This window comes from Dermacentor andersoni, chromosome 4 (genome assembly GCF_023375885.2).
Source record: "Dermacentor andersoni chromosome 4, qqDerAnde1_hic_scaffold, whole genome shotgun sequence".
Lineage (NCBI taxonomy): Eukaryota > Metazoa > Arthropoda > Arachnida > Ixodida > Ixodidae > Dermacentor > Dermacentor andersoni.
The window spans coordinates 2,616,075-2,630,951 of NC_092817.1; the positions used below are offsets into that span (position 1 = coordinate 2,616,075).

Here is a 14,877-nt window from a genome sequence, read left to right on the forward strand (position 1 = left end):
TTGATATAGTTCTGAAGGATCGTAACTTCATTTTGGTCAATCATTTCTCAGAAGACTACGGAATCGTCGGTGAATAAGTGAATGTTAGAGGTCACGCATTGCGGCAAGTCATTAATATAAATGAGAAGCAGGAGAGGGCCGAGCACTGAACCTTGGGGCATGCCAGAATGAACTGGCCTCAACGGGGTATTAAAAGTGTAAGCAGACACGAATTGGGAGCGTCCGGTTAGAAAATATTAGATCCACGAGAGAAGTTTCCTATGAATGTTCAATTTGCTTAACTTAAAGAGAAGTAAACTGTGGCAAACTTTTTGAAAAGCTTTTGCGAAATCTAGGAAGACACAGTCAGCTATAGAACGACGATGAAGAATTGTATGTAGTTTGTGTGTAAAGGAAGCCAACTGTGTTTCGCAGGAAAAAGATCAGCAGAAACCATGTTTGGCTTTCAAAAAGAACGAGTTAGCATCAAGGAAATTAACAATGTTTGTTGTAAAGGACATGTTCGAGGATTTTAAACGGAATACTAGTTAGTGAAATTTGGCGGTAGTTTAGGGGTGAATTTTTACTTCCAGATTTATGGACTGGAACCACCTTTCCGACTTTCCAGTCGGATGGCGGTGTGGATTCACCAATTAATTGTCGAAATGTCTTGGATAACATAATACTAGAATATATTTTGGTACTTTTTAAGAATTTAGCATTGTAAGGTCAATTCCTGGGCTTGAGGACACTTTCAATGATGCAATAATTTTTTCGATGTCAAGGGGTTGAATAATTACTGGATCCATTGTTAGAGAATCAAAACACTGCACGTTGGGAAATGTTGTAGACGAGGTTGTAACAAAATTAAGACAAAATACATCATTTAACACCACAGAGCTGTTGGTAACTGGGTTTGCTTCACCAGATGAGTCAAGTAACATGATTTCGCTGTTGCGGTCGAGGTGACTGGTTCCCCAAAACATTTTGGGATCATTACTGAGTATAGTTGGGAAAGTATTTTGTAGGAAATTATTACGAGAGCATTTCAGTGCGGAGACATAAGCATTATTCACTTTCACATATGCATCCCACCGCTGCTCAGAGGGAAAATGCTTGGCATAGCAATTGTGGGTTTCTCACTCGTCCTCTTGGGACAAAGGAATGACAACACAGTAGTGCAAACAATCACAAGGGCATTTATTGCACCTTTCATAAATCAATGCCTGCTAGCCGAGTTGCTGTCCACAAAACATGCCGATGGGCGCACGACAAATCTAGAAAGTCCGACTCACCGCGACCGGATAACGAGCGAATATGTTCACCCCATGCTGGATCCCGACATTAATCATTAATCAAAAGACTAGCGCAAAAAACAGGGACACAGACAGAGAAGACGACAGGACGCCTGGTCCCAACGCCTGGTCCCAACGCCTGGTCATTCGCGCGTACGGTCACGTGAATGGTGGCGCGTTCGAACGAGGCCACGCGAGACGGTCTCGCAGAAGCATGGATCGGTGCTTGCGCGGGGCGTCCGCGGCACTCGCCGACCCACCGCCAAAGAGTAAGCGTGTTCTCTCTTGCGCCCCCAAGTAACCCTGCCGTGAGGCGGCGTTAACAGCGCAACATTCGCGCCATCTCTCATATTGCGCTTCAACCACGCCGACCGCCGCGGGCCCCAGGCCAGGCGGCGAAGCCGCACTGCAGGAGACAGAAGCTTTGCGGGAAAAACAACATATCAGGGGACGCGTGAGAGTCTCGCATCCCCACACAATAGAGCCGCTTTTTTTGTTACGAAGTCATTTTAAATGTGAGTAGAGGAGTAGAGGACTGTTTCCTTGATGTTAGTGCACATCAGTGTGAGGCTTTTCGACGTGACACTCAAGTCATTTCAGAATTGATAAATGGCACGTCGGCAGATGCCTTCAATCAGCGAAGCTGTGCCGACGTTTCACGCAGCAGGTGTTGTACCGTTCAAAAGCATAGAGAACCTAAGAAGTGGAAGTGAACTCCACTAAGAACATTGCAGTTGTGTGCAATGGTGCTTGGCTGACACATGAGCATAGCCCACGCATTGGTGTAGGCTGTGAATAGAATTTTACATGGGTCTTGTGCTTGACGGTACGGTCTTGTCAAACTTCTGCCTTAGATGTCAAATAGGGCCAACCAAAAGTGACCCTGCATAAACGGAAGAAGGCACACCTATGCCAAAAGAACACTGATGTGAGTGCAGGACGCATGAAAGTTGAAGCCGCACTGCAGCTTTTTGGGCACTCCCTTAGCAGAAATGACATCAGATACACTAATGTAATCTGTGACGGAGACAGCTGCACTTACCTGGCCCTGTGCAATGAACAGACATATGGGTTCATACCTCTCATGAAGGAGAACTGTGTGAACCATGTCCCAAAAAGGATCGGCACAGCACTTTGCTCTCTTGTGAGCAAAGCCAAGAAGGGAGAGGCACTCTATGGAAAAGGTAGCCTGACATAGGAGTTCATAAAAAGATTGACTAGTTATTATGGCCTAGCCCTGCAAAGTAGCACGAATGTGGAAGACATGCAAAGGGCAATGATGGCAACACTATATCACATCGCATCCGCAGATTCTGAGCCCCATCACAGTCTGTGCCCAGCTGGTGCAGGCACCATTCAGCCGAGGCAGAAGGCAAGCCACCACCTCCACACAAGTACAATCTTCCCAACAGAGTTGTGCAAGTGCTGCAGCTGGTCTACCAACGCTTGTCTGACCCTCATTTACTGGCTTGGTGTAGTGGCAACAAGACACAGAATGCTGCCATAAGCCTACATTCAAGGATTTGGTCATTAATATCGAAGCAACAGCATGCCTCCCTCTTCACTATAGCAGCAGCAGTATGCGAGGCAGTTGCTAGGTGCAATGCAGGCAACTTGGGAGCATATACTGAGCTTTGCACTACACTGGGCGTAAAACCTGGTGCTCTTCCCCTTTGGAAGGCTGCAGAAAAGGACCGTCGGTGAGCCATAAAATCGTCTCGTGTGCATGAAATCAAAGGGCAGAGACCTAAAAAGTCACCTGTAAGCAAAGACAGTGAAAAATACAATCCTGGTCATCTTGAGAGATGTGAACTGCTCCAAAAACTTTGAGAGACGTTTTCTCAAAAGTGTGTTTTGGGCATTCTGTGTTGTCTGTGGAAAGGGTAGCATGGGAATGCCCAGACCAATTTTGATCCCGTTTGTTTTTATGTATTCCCTAAAGTGTGCTTGAAAGTATGACAGTCTTCAATATCTTGCTGAGGGCTCAGTTTTTTTCTCTACATGCTAATTTGTGAATGAAAAGTTGTGGTACAATTAGTAAAGGTGAACATGATGTGACGTGTAAAAAAAACAATGAAGTGATTAGAAAAAATATTGGAACTGTTGTACCCTGTAGGGCTCTTTCGAGCAAAGATTAAAACTAGAGGCAGCTCCCGGGCATGTTTTGTTACAGTGCCAGGTTTTCCACAAGCGGAACACATGTAACATTTTGTAAATTTTTAACTTGAAAACTACAATGCTATGCGATCGGTACAGAAAATTGTTTTACAGACTACTGCTCAGTGCAGGAGAGTGCAGGCAGTGAAGCGCACGCTAGAGGCTCCTTCCTGCTCCTTTGAAGCCAGATGGGAAAGGTGCGCTCTGCTTGCTCTGTTTCAGCCTTGGCTGCCGGCACGCACCTCTATTCTCTTCATCTTGAGGGCGCGCTTCATTATGGTAGCTAGCGCGACACATTGAACCTTCGTCTTTGCTCAGGTTTGTCCGAAAAATGGTCCACGGGAGTGTTTCTCTATTCAGAAAAACACGAATTTGCCGGTACCACTAGAACAGTTCAAATTATCTGCCAGTTTGAAATTAGTGATTTTGAGTTATCGGAGTTGCACTGTACTTGCATTTTGTGAAGACTGATCCTGCAAGGGCATTTCCCATTCGCCTATTGCACATCATCACGATTCTGTCAAGCACAGATGTTGTATGCAACCTTGACTGTGTGACACTAGCAGTTTAGACTGTGCTGTGCAAATTCAGCCCATTGTCTTGGCATCACAATTAAACATACCATGAAATGGTCAAAGCATTCCATGTGAAACTGGGGTAAAATGTATATGTAGCCAGGATTCTATTGCACCAAGAATGAATAAAGAATAAATGTTCTTGTTATTGAATATGTGTTGACTACCATTGTAACTTTTGTATTTTGTGTAGGCAATGCCTGTGAAATGGCCGTGGACGAGTGTGCCCAGCAGCCGTGCCCTGCAGGGCGCCACTGTGTACCAGATGCGTCTCCCCTGGGCCACAGTTGCCAATGTCCTCCTGGGCGCACTGGTCCCCATTGCGATGTCCAATGCCAGGAGCCCTCCTGCTATGAAGGTGAGCTACTGTCAAGGCCGCAGGTGTATGATGATCCACAATTTCAACATGCACAATCCACAATTTCAACAGAGTGCAGTTTCACCACTGCCCTAAACGTATAGCAGAGGCATTAAATGGAAACTGTGCCATGTGTATAGCGTGAGTATAGCATAGTTGAATTGGGTGCAGTTGTTAATATCATACTCTGGAACCTGTGGTGCAGGAGTCATTAAGGCGAGGCCCTTGTAAAACAGTTTAGTTATGGTCGCTAGAAGGAGCAATGTGACCAGTACGAGCAAGACGCTGCACTAAATGGCAATGAAACATGGTGTTCGTCGTAGGGGGTGCTGTACATTGTTTATTTATGAGGCAGAAAATGTCTCAAGGACCGCAAATGTTTCCTTCTAGCCTGTCATGATTACCAGGCATTGTCTAAATCAGGAGTGATTCTAGGAGAAGCCAAGCAGCCTGATTCTTTTCTTTGACAATTATTGATACTTTATCCTAGACTACGCAATGATCATATGTCTTCTCGGGGTCCACAATCATGTTACACTGATGTTTATTGTTTCTTATATCCTGCCTTTGCTCTTTTAATCTCTAAGCAAACCTTTTGTTTCTCGAATGCAGGCGCTATTGCAGTGACCACATGGGATCTTATATATAACACCAGGAAAATTCTGATCACATCGCTTGTCTTTTACATTGATAAGCTTGTTGCACATTTTGCTTGTTGGTCCGTGAGCAACCAAGAGATCATATCTAGCAAATACTATTGCTAGAGCCTCACTAACACCTTTTGTATAAGGGATACCAGCACGGTAACGTAATGTTCTACGGGACTTGGGATGACGCTAAAGGACGTTGCAGCTCCTGATGCACTATCTTCAATTCTTTGACCATGTCATCTTTGTTTGAGCACATTTGTATGACTGACGTAATCAAATATGATACAGTAAAACCTCATTAATTTGACTCTCGTTAATACAGAAAATTAGATAACTCGGACTCATCCTCTGGTCCCAGCAGGCATATGTATTACTTAATGCAGTCATATTCTCGGTAATTCGGACACATTTGGTCGCACCTTAGTTTATTCAGACAACGTTCAGAGCTCGGCGCGTGAATTTCAGCCAACTCTGCATAGACAGGTACAGGTGGCACATGTAAGACAAACTTTTATTATTGAAAAAAACAAACATCAAAGAACACAACTAAAGAAAAACAATGTGTAGCATGAGTTAGTTACACACATTCCCCAAAGCCCTCAGATATGATGCAATGGTGGCGAAACGGGGCAGCGCCGCTTCTGCGTCTGCGCGCCGCATTGGTGCTTCTGAAATTGAGCGCCGGTGAAGATAAGAACACTATCGCCAACATAAGCTAGATGAAACATGTGCGCACACCAAAGGGGATCAGTTTCTGTAATGTGTTTCAACTGGAAGCAAAAAGCCATGCTTTCCCACATCTGGTGACCCGGAAACCGTGCCTACTGCACCGCTATGGCCAACCAGGGAGCCCTTGCCGCTCTTCGCCAACAAGTGCAACAACTTCAACATCAACTGCAGACCCTGCAACAGATGATCCAGAACCAAGAACAGCAACTTCAGAAACAGCAGCAGTGCATCCAAAACGATTCCGCACAGCCCCACTCGGGCCACGTCCCTCAAAGCTCCGCTCCTGCAGTCGCTGTCAGTGCAGGCGCTGCTACCACTGTGGCCATCGTTGACCCGGACATCTGTAGTGTCGCCGTAAAGCTTCCACCGTTTTGGCCAGACTTGTTGTAGTGGGTGGCAGAGTGACGGAGACGATCCAAGAGCACGTACTGCACTGTTTTATTTCAGCGACAGCGAACTAGATATATAGGCTGCTTGCCTATGACGTAACATAAAAAGAATGAATCATGTTTGACACGTGTGGCACAGCACTTCATATCACTTCTCCCTTTCTTTTAAAACTGCAGTCTTTGCACGGGTCTTCGTTGTCGGGTAGGCCTCCGTAAGACCGGCGGACTTGGGGGAGAGAGAGCCTGTTCGGCTGGGAGGGACGTTGGAGGTGTTGTCGAAGGAACAGGTGCAGCGCCACTTGCTTCTGGAGTGGCCAGGCTGCACCGGGCTTCTGGCGTTGACGTGGGCCGATTCTTGTTGTCCGGGCTGGGTTGAAGCGAGTCGGGAGCTTCCGCTTTTGGGGTCACGGGTGACACAGGCACGCGACGGAAAATTTGGTCGAAGTGACGTCTGGCTAGGCCATCTGGAGTGTCGACCGTTACAAGGCATGAACTCTCTATGCTCTTGACGATGCCTGGATGCCAACGCTTCCCTTGGCCAAAGTTGCGCAACCACACCTGGTCGCCGGACTGGAATCTGGGAGGCTGCGAGTAACATTGAGGTAGAGAAGGGACGCAAGTATCCAAGCGCGAACGAATTTGGTAGTTCAGCAGCATCTCTGAAGGAGACTTGCCGCACGGTAGTGGGGTACATCGATAGCCTAGGAGCACTCGCGCTAGTTTTGTTTCGAGATCGTTCACCATCGAGTGCTTAAGAAGGCCATCCTTTATTGTGCGGACCGCACGCTCTGCGAGACCATTAGATTATGGGTGGTACGGTGCACTACGTAGATGAGTTATGTTGTTGACAGTCATGAACTGGGAAAACTGCTGACTTGCAAACTGAGGCCCGTTATCTGATACAACTATTTGCGGCAAGCCGAAACGCGCAAACAATTCTCGAAGCCGCGCAATTGTGACTTCTGTGGTCGCCGACTTGACGGGAAGTGCCTCAATCCATTTAGTATGCGAGTCGACGACTATCAACAGCATGCGTCCCTCTATCGGTCCGGCGTAATCAATGTGAAGCCTTGACCATTTGGTTCCCGTTTCTGGCCAACAGATAGGAACCTGTCGATGGGGCATTGGCTGAGCTTGTACACATGAGATGCACGAACGTGCAAGGCTTTCGATCTCACCATCCAACCCAGGCCACCAGAACAGCGTCCGAGCCAGTCTTTTCATCGCAGATGCACCCTGGTGTGACCGATGTAGCTCAGCGAGCATGGAGACTCGCGCTTTGAGGGGTACGACGATACGATGACCCCAGTAGAGCAGGCCTTCTACGCTTGACAGCTCCAGTCTTCTGCAAAAATAAGGTTGAAGGTGATTGTGACACGGTGACAAGCGTTTAGGCCATCCATTCAGTACAAAGTGCTGCACAACGCTAAGGTTTTCATCTCCGTTCGTCAGCGCCCGTATGGCATCCGCTGGCACGAACGAGCTGTCAAGGGCCTCTGAAGACAACACGTATTCTGGTAAGGTGCCCGATCGACAAACGTCTGTTATCGGCGTGGGCAAGCGGCTGAGTGCGTCCGCGTTGGCGTTTTTTTTGCCGGCCTTGTACTCTATGCGGTAGCTGTATTGGCTTAGAAACAGAGCCCATCTCTGAATACGTGCCGACGCCATTGGGGGCACAGGTCGATCTTCTCGTAGAAGTCCCACCAGTGGTTGATGGTCCGTGACCAATATAAACTCGCGGCCCAGCAGGTAGTCTCGAAACTTTGTTACTCCGAATACCAGTGCGAGCGCTTCCTTCTCGAGCTGAGAATAATTCTTTTCGGCGTGTGTTAACGTGCGTGAACGGAAGGCAATGGGCTTCTCAAATTTTCCAATTCGGTGTGAGATTACGGCACCTAAACCCGAAGGTGACTCATCGCATTCAATACGCACTGGTTGGTTGGGATCGAAATACGTCAGAACAGGCAAACTCAGAAGTGTTTGTTTAGCCTTGAGATATGAATTTTCCTGCGCCGTTCCCCAGTGCCATTTATGCTCTTTTTCAAGCAAAAGATACAACGGCGCCAGCATTGTTGACATGTGTGGCAAGAACCGGTGATAATAAGTCAACAGACCCAAGAACGAGCGCAGTTCGCTCACATTCGTAGGCCGTGGTGAGTCGCGTATTGCTGCTAGGTTCTTCTCAAGCGGATGCAAGCCGTCTTTGTCAATGCGATGGCCCAGGTAGACGATTGAGTCTTTGCGAAAATGGCATTTTTCGGCCTTTAGCTTGATACCATTTTCTTGAAGCCTGCGCAAAACGTCCCGAAGCACTGAGCCATTATCGTCTTGACGTTCCGCTATCAATACATCGTCCAAATACACCTGCACGGCTGGAAGACCGGCCAGGACCGTTTCCATGCGCCGCTGAAAAATCGCGGGAGCCGAGGCAACTCCAAACGGAAGACGGTTATAGCAGAACAACCCCTTGTGAGTGTTTATCACGGCCAACTTCCTCGCCTCCTCATCCAATGGAAGTTGGTTATATGCATCCTTAAGGTCCAGTGTTGTGAAAAATGATCCTCCACGTAGCGACGCGAAAATGTCTTCAATGTTTGGTAAAGGGTACTGCTCAGTTATGCACGCAGCATTGATTGTGGTTTTGAAATCGCCGCAGATGCGAAGGGAACCGTCTTTCTTCAGTACTGGTACGATTGGTGCCGCCCACTCAGAATGTGCTATGGGCGTTAATATGCCTTGCTCTACTAAACGGTCCAGCTCAGTTTCCACTTTTTCACGAAGAGCATAAGGAATTGACCGCGCCTTGTGGAACTTCGGTTGGGCGCCTTCTCGAATGTGGAATTTCACAGGTGGCCCCTGAATGTTTCCAACTCCTGGCTCAAAAAGGGCAGGAAACTCGGTCCTGAGGCTGTCGGGATCTGCTGACGTCGATTGAACCGCAGCGAGAAAACCGGATGGCAAAAGCGAGAACGCTTGGTTGGATTAAGTCCCTTCCGCAAAGGCTGGGACCCGAGCAGCCTGTAACTATCAGTGTGGCAGGTACAGTCTTCCCCGCAAAATGGGCTTCAAGGTGCAGTTCACCGACAATGGGTAGCTTGCCCAAGTAACAGTTGAGCGTGTGTTTGCATTTCGATAAGCGTGGCCAACTCAGACGGTGCTTTATATACACCTCCTGCGGAATGATAGAAAACGGTGATCCCGTGTCAATAATCATGTTCAAGGGCACGCCACCCCAGCGGATAACTCTGCGGAACGCCTGGAGCAAAGATTTCTTTTCCCGTGATTCCTGCAATGTGAAGACTGATGAAATATCGCCTTCCTCCGTTTCGGATACAGCGCTCTCATAATGAACTGCGTTAGCGATGCCGTCGCACCTACGACCAGCCCGGAGCCCCGACTGGGAGCGGCATTTTCTTGCGAAATGACCAGTCTTCCAACAGCGAAAACACTGCTCCTTTCTGTGCGGACAGTCGCTTGCTTCGTGATCGTAGTTGCCGCAGCACGCGCACTCAGTATGGCTTTGCTTATCTTTGGTGAAGGTCTGATATTAGCGCGATTTACTCGCTACAGTGCACACCGTTGCCTCATTATCAGGTCTAGTCGTGGTGCTTACTTCCAGTGCGGCTGTCTCTGCCGCTATGGCAATCGTTTCAGCTTGGGCAAGTGTGAGCTCAGTTTTTTCAAGCAGCATCTGCTGCACCGCCCGATTTCGGATGCCACAAACAATGCGGTCCCGTAACATACGTTCCATACTGGTGCCGAAGTGACAATTATCCGCAAGCTTGCGTAGCTCAACAACATAGTCCCGGACAGATTCGCTTGCAGCCTGATCCCTTGTAAAGAACTTGTAACTTGCGGCAACCTCATTAGTCTTCGGCGCATAGTGGTTATTTAGGATGGTAAGTGCGTCCTTGTAACTCAGGGCGTGTACTTTCTGGGGGGCGCACTGTCCAGCAAGAACGCCTACCGTCTTCGTTGACAGTGTCGAAACCAAGAGCGCCCTGTTCTTATCATCTGTCTTAATATCATTTGCTTCAAAAAATGCCTCCAGTCGAGTCAAGTAAATATCCCACTTATCTTGATTTTCGACGAAACTTGGGGTACCGAGGTTCGTAGCCAGGGCCATGACCGCCGATGCTCCGTAGACTCGATTACTTTCAGTACCCAGCAGGACTCCCAGCGCTACCGAGATGCCACTGTTCGTGGCGGGGGCTCCGCGGGGTGGTCACCCTTGTCGCCACTGTTGTAGCGGGTGGCAGAGTGACGGAGACGATCCAAGAGCACGTACCGCACTGTTTTATTTCAGCGACAGCGAACTAGATATATAGGCTGCTTGCCTATGACGTAACATAAAAAGAACGAATCATGTTTGACACGTGTGGCACACCACTTCATATCAAGACTCACCGGAAGTGTGGTTTGCACAAGTAGAGGCGCAGTTTTCCCTGGTACGTATCACCCAGGATCGTCCATCTGTACTCTCGCTACGCGACTGAGCTTCGCGACATACTTGCAAGTCCTCTGGCTGACGATTGTTACCTGCACCTGAAGAGAGAACTGATCTGATGGCTTTCACCCTCTGAAGACCAGAAAGAGCGTCAACTACTTCAGCATGAAGAGCTTGGTGACCGCACGCCATGGCACTTCCTGCGCCATATGCGTGCCCTCGCAGGCAACATGCAGACAACATGCAGGCAACTCCCTCCTCCTAACCATCTGGCTTCAGCACCTACCATCACATGCACTGGCCATCCTCCAGGTTCAGCCGAATGTACCGCTGGACCAGCTTGCCCAGATGACGGACCGAGTCGTCAGAGTCTCTCTACCATCGCTACCACTCACCGTCCATGCCATCGGTTCCCCACAGCCAACTCTCGAGCTCGGGCACCCTATCAGTGACATCACCTGTCAGCTGAACTTGATTCAGAAGCACCTGGATCAACGCCCGCAGGCGGTCCCCGCAACTTCTCCTAAAGCCACTACTGCTACTACCATCGTCACTTTGGTGACAAAGCCCGGAAATGTCAACCACCTTGTTCAGCCGAATGTCAGGGAGACTTCAATGGCAGCCTGTGGAGACGGCCGCGAGCTGCCAATTCGGAAGCCGTCGCGTTTTTGTCACCGACCAAGTCACTAAGCGGCAGTTCCTCATCGACTGCCGTTCCTTCATCTGCTGCTTTCCACAAGCCTTCCTGCACAACAAAACGCCCTTGAATGTCCCTTGAGCTAAGTGCAGCGAATCACTCAAGCGTTAAGACCTATGGGTCGCTCCGCCTTAACATCGACCTCAAAAATCTACAACGCGCATTTCCATGGAATTTCGTCATTGCCGACGTTGCAGAGCCAATCATCGGGTCCAGCTTCTTGACTTACTACAATCTCCTACCAGACTGCCAACATGACCGACTTATTGATGCCTGAACAGGTCTCTTCTTGCCGGGCCAGTGTACGAGCACCCAGCAGCCCAGCGTTAAGGTGTTTGCCGTCCAAAATCAATCGCTGTACCATGCCCTCCTTGCAGAATTTCCCAACCTGACTCGACCTAGCAGGCGCCCTCGAGAGGTCCACCAAACAACCTCCTTCTACAGCCGTAGTACTCCCGGCCCGCTGGGCTTCTGATGCACCCGTCATCCAGCTCTGGACCGCCTGTGAATCGTCCAAGCCAAGTTTGAAGCCATGCTCCACGAAGGAATTGCCTGCGGGTTCGGAGGGACCTTACGCCTCACTGCTTCATCTGGTGCCAAAGAAGACCGATGGCTGGTGACCCAGTGGAGATTATCGCACCCTCAACACCTGCACCATCCCCGACAGGTACCCCTTCTGTCACATACAGGATTTTGCCCACCACTTACGTAGCAGCACCATTTTATCAGTTGGTGACCTCGTAAAGGCCTACACGCAAATTCCTATCAACCCAGAGGACGTCCCGAAGTCCGCAATCATCCCCCCCTTTGGCTTATTTGAATTCTCTTATATGAGTTTCGGCCTCCACAATATGGGACAAACCTTCCAACGCTTCATCGATGATGTTGTCCGCGACTTACACTTTTACTTTGTCTACCTAGACAACATTCTAGTCTTCTCTTCCAACGAAGAGGACCGCTACCAGCACCTTCAGCAACTTTTCCAGCATCTCGACAACAACGGCTTACTCATCAACATCCACAAGAGCACGCTCGGTGCCCCCGTCACCATCCTTGGCCATCAAATCTCTTCAGAAGGGACTAGACCCTTGCCTGACCACATTCTCAACCTTAAAAACTACGCTCGGCCTACCACAGCAAAAGACCTTCGCTGTTTCCTTGGCATGCTCAACTTTTACAGGTGCTTCATGCCTAAGCAGTCACATGTCAGTCCCCTCTCCACAACGTGGTGGCTGGCTTACGAGGCAACCAATCTGTCACTTGGACACGACCTTTAACACAAGCGTTCAAAGACTGCAATACTGCTCTCTGCAGCGCCACTCTGCTCTCTCATCCCAAGCCAGAGGCTCCCTTGGGGCTCTTCACTGATGCCTTTAGCACCACCGTTGGAGCCTCCTTTGTGCAGCATGTGGACAAAAAGTGGTGCCCATTGGCGTTCTTTTCCAAGAAACTTTCCAGACCTAAGACGGCCTCGTCCTTTGGCAGCATCGCCGATGCAACTTCAGCCCCTGTGGAGACGACCTGGCCAGCCTACTACAGAGAGCTTCTTGCCATCTACGAAGCGGCCCAGCACTTTCACTGCGTCCTCGAGGCACAACACTGCACCATCTACACCAACCACAAACTTATTTCCTACGCCTTCTTCCAATGCCGCCAAAAACTTCCTCCAGTACAGCAGAACCAACTGTCCTTCATCACCCAGTTTACCCCCCGCAGGGGCGTCTGCGCAAGCAGGCGTTTGGTGTGTTGCGACACCACGTACCCGAGCACACGAGGGTTGGACCCTCCCGCGTGTAGCCGTGCGCGGCTTAGCCGTGTCTGGGGAAAGGGGGATCCTGGGGGTTGAGCTGATGCCGGGTGTTTGGACCTTTAAGGCCCCCCGGCGGAGGCAACACACCCCTTTGGCCTCTGCTTCGCATAGACGGCACCCCCGGACTGACCCACCCGGGGGAAATCGGTAGTTGCCTTTTCCTGTCTCTCTCTCCCTACAACCTTCGTCTTCTCCTTACTTTCCACCTTTCCTGTCTTCTTCTCATTTCTTTATTACTTCCGACCTTCCTGGCAGCAAGGGTTAACCTTGTGTGAGTAGCCAAACTTGGTTATATCATATTTGGTTATAGCGGTAGCGTACAGCTGGCGCTTGTAGGCCCTGTTTTACAGGCCCTGCAGCGTCCCCTTGTTGGGCTCCATGGTGGGTGGCTGGCGCTACTGCCGAAAAATACACTCCCACTTATGGCTAGTTCTTTCCCTCCACTATCTGATCGCTCACTGAAAAGGGGGCGCACCGAAGAAATCTTTGAATTTTTTGGACGCCAAAAAGAAACTTTCCCGCGATTCCATGTAATCCATTCTGAAAAACAAGGAAAACAAGCTCGAACAATCTCACCTTTTGTTGTCTCAAAAACTTTAACTCAGGCATTTGGACCAGGATATAAAGCATCAAAGATGGCTAGCGGTGATCTCCTTTTGGAGCTCCGCGACAAAAAACAACACGAGAAACTGCCTAACCTTCTATCATTTGGAGATGTCCCAGTCACAGTTACCCCGCACTGCACGATGAACACCACCCGTGGTGTAGTTTCGGATGATGACCTGATGGAACTTACGGACGCTGAACTATTAGAAGGCTGGAGCCATGAAAACGTAATCAATGTTAAGAGAATTCTGCTAAGGCGCGATGGAAAAGAGATAAAAACAAAACATCTAATTCTCACCTTTGGTTCAAGTGTACTCCCTGAGAGTATTGAGACAGGATATGTGAAGCTCCGGGTCAGACCATATGTCCCAAACCCTCTGAGATGTTTTAAATGCCAGCGATTTGGCCACAGCTCATCGAACTGCCGCGGCCGCCTAACCTGTGCAAAATGCAGTGCTCATGAGCACTCCGCTGAATCGTGTGAAAACACTCTCCACTGTGTGAACTGTGATGGGGAGCACGCCGCGTACTCGCGGTCGTGCCCATCTTGGAAAAAAGAGAAAGAGATTGTAACAATCAAAGTAAAAGAAAACATAAGTTTCAAAGAAGCACGCAGGCGGGTATCCTTCCTGCCAAAGCACACCTTTGCCGATGTGGCGCGTCAGGGGGCAGCGCCACAACGGTCTCCGGCGGCTGTCCGACCCACACCCAGTGAGGCGGCAGTGACGCCATCCGCCCCCCCGGCGGCTGCAGCTGACGCTGCTACGCCAACACAGCAGACGGGGCCATCGACCCCGAAGGTGGGCGCAGCCGAGGCTGCCTCAAGCTCCCCGGCCCCTTCCAGCGCTGGCAACAGCCGGCGCAGCCAAATCCCTCAGGGAGCCCCATTGACCTCCGGGCTGGTGGGCGCAGGGGTCTTGCCCTCCAAGGCGGGACTCTCTCGGGAAACATGTCGCTCGCAAGAGCACGTGTCCGGCGCCTCACAAGAGGCAATGGACACTACACCTATTCTCAAGGCGCACCAAGCGCCTAAGGAGCGGCGAGGCTCCCTCGAACGCTCCAGAAAGGGCAGAACCCCCGTTACAGGGCCTCGAAAGGGCTCTGTAATCTAAGGCATCTTTCCGTTTCCGTAGACACAGCACTAATTTACATTAAATATGGATACACAAATCATACAATGGAACG

The 14,877-nt window shown here is 49.7% G+C and overlaps 1 protein-coding gene across 2 annotated transcripts in view; it reads left to right on the plus strand.

The window, feature by feature from the left end:
* Nucleotides 1-14,877, plus strand: part of LOC126535883 (fat-like cadherin-related tumor suppressor homolog) — a 517,574-nt gene that overhangs the window by 436,368 nt on the left and 66,329 nt on the right. For both annotated transcript variants that reach the window (XM_055073317.2, XM_050182731.3), the window contains exon 30: nt 4,200-4,364. In XM_055073317.2, the coding sequence (XP_054929292.1) occupies nt 4,200-4,364 (165 nt within the window). The remainder of the gene's footprint in view (nt 1-4,199; nt 4,365-14,877) is intronic.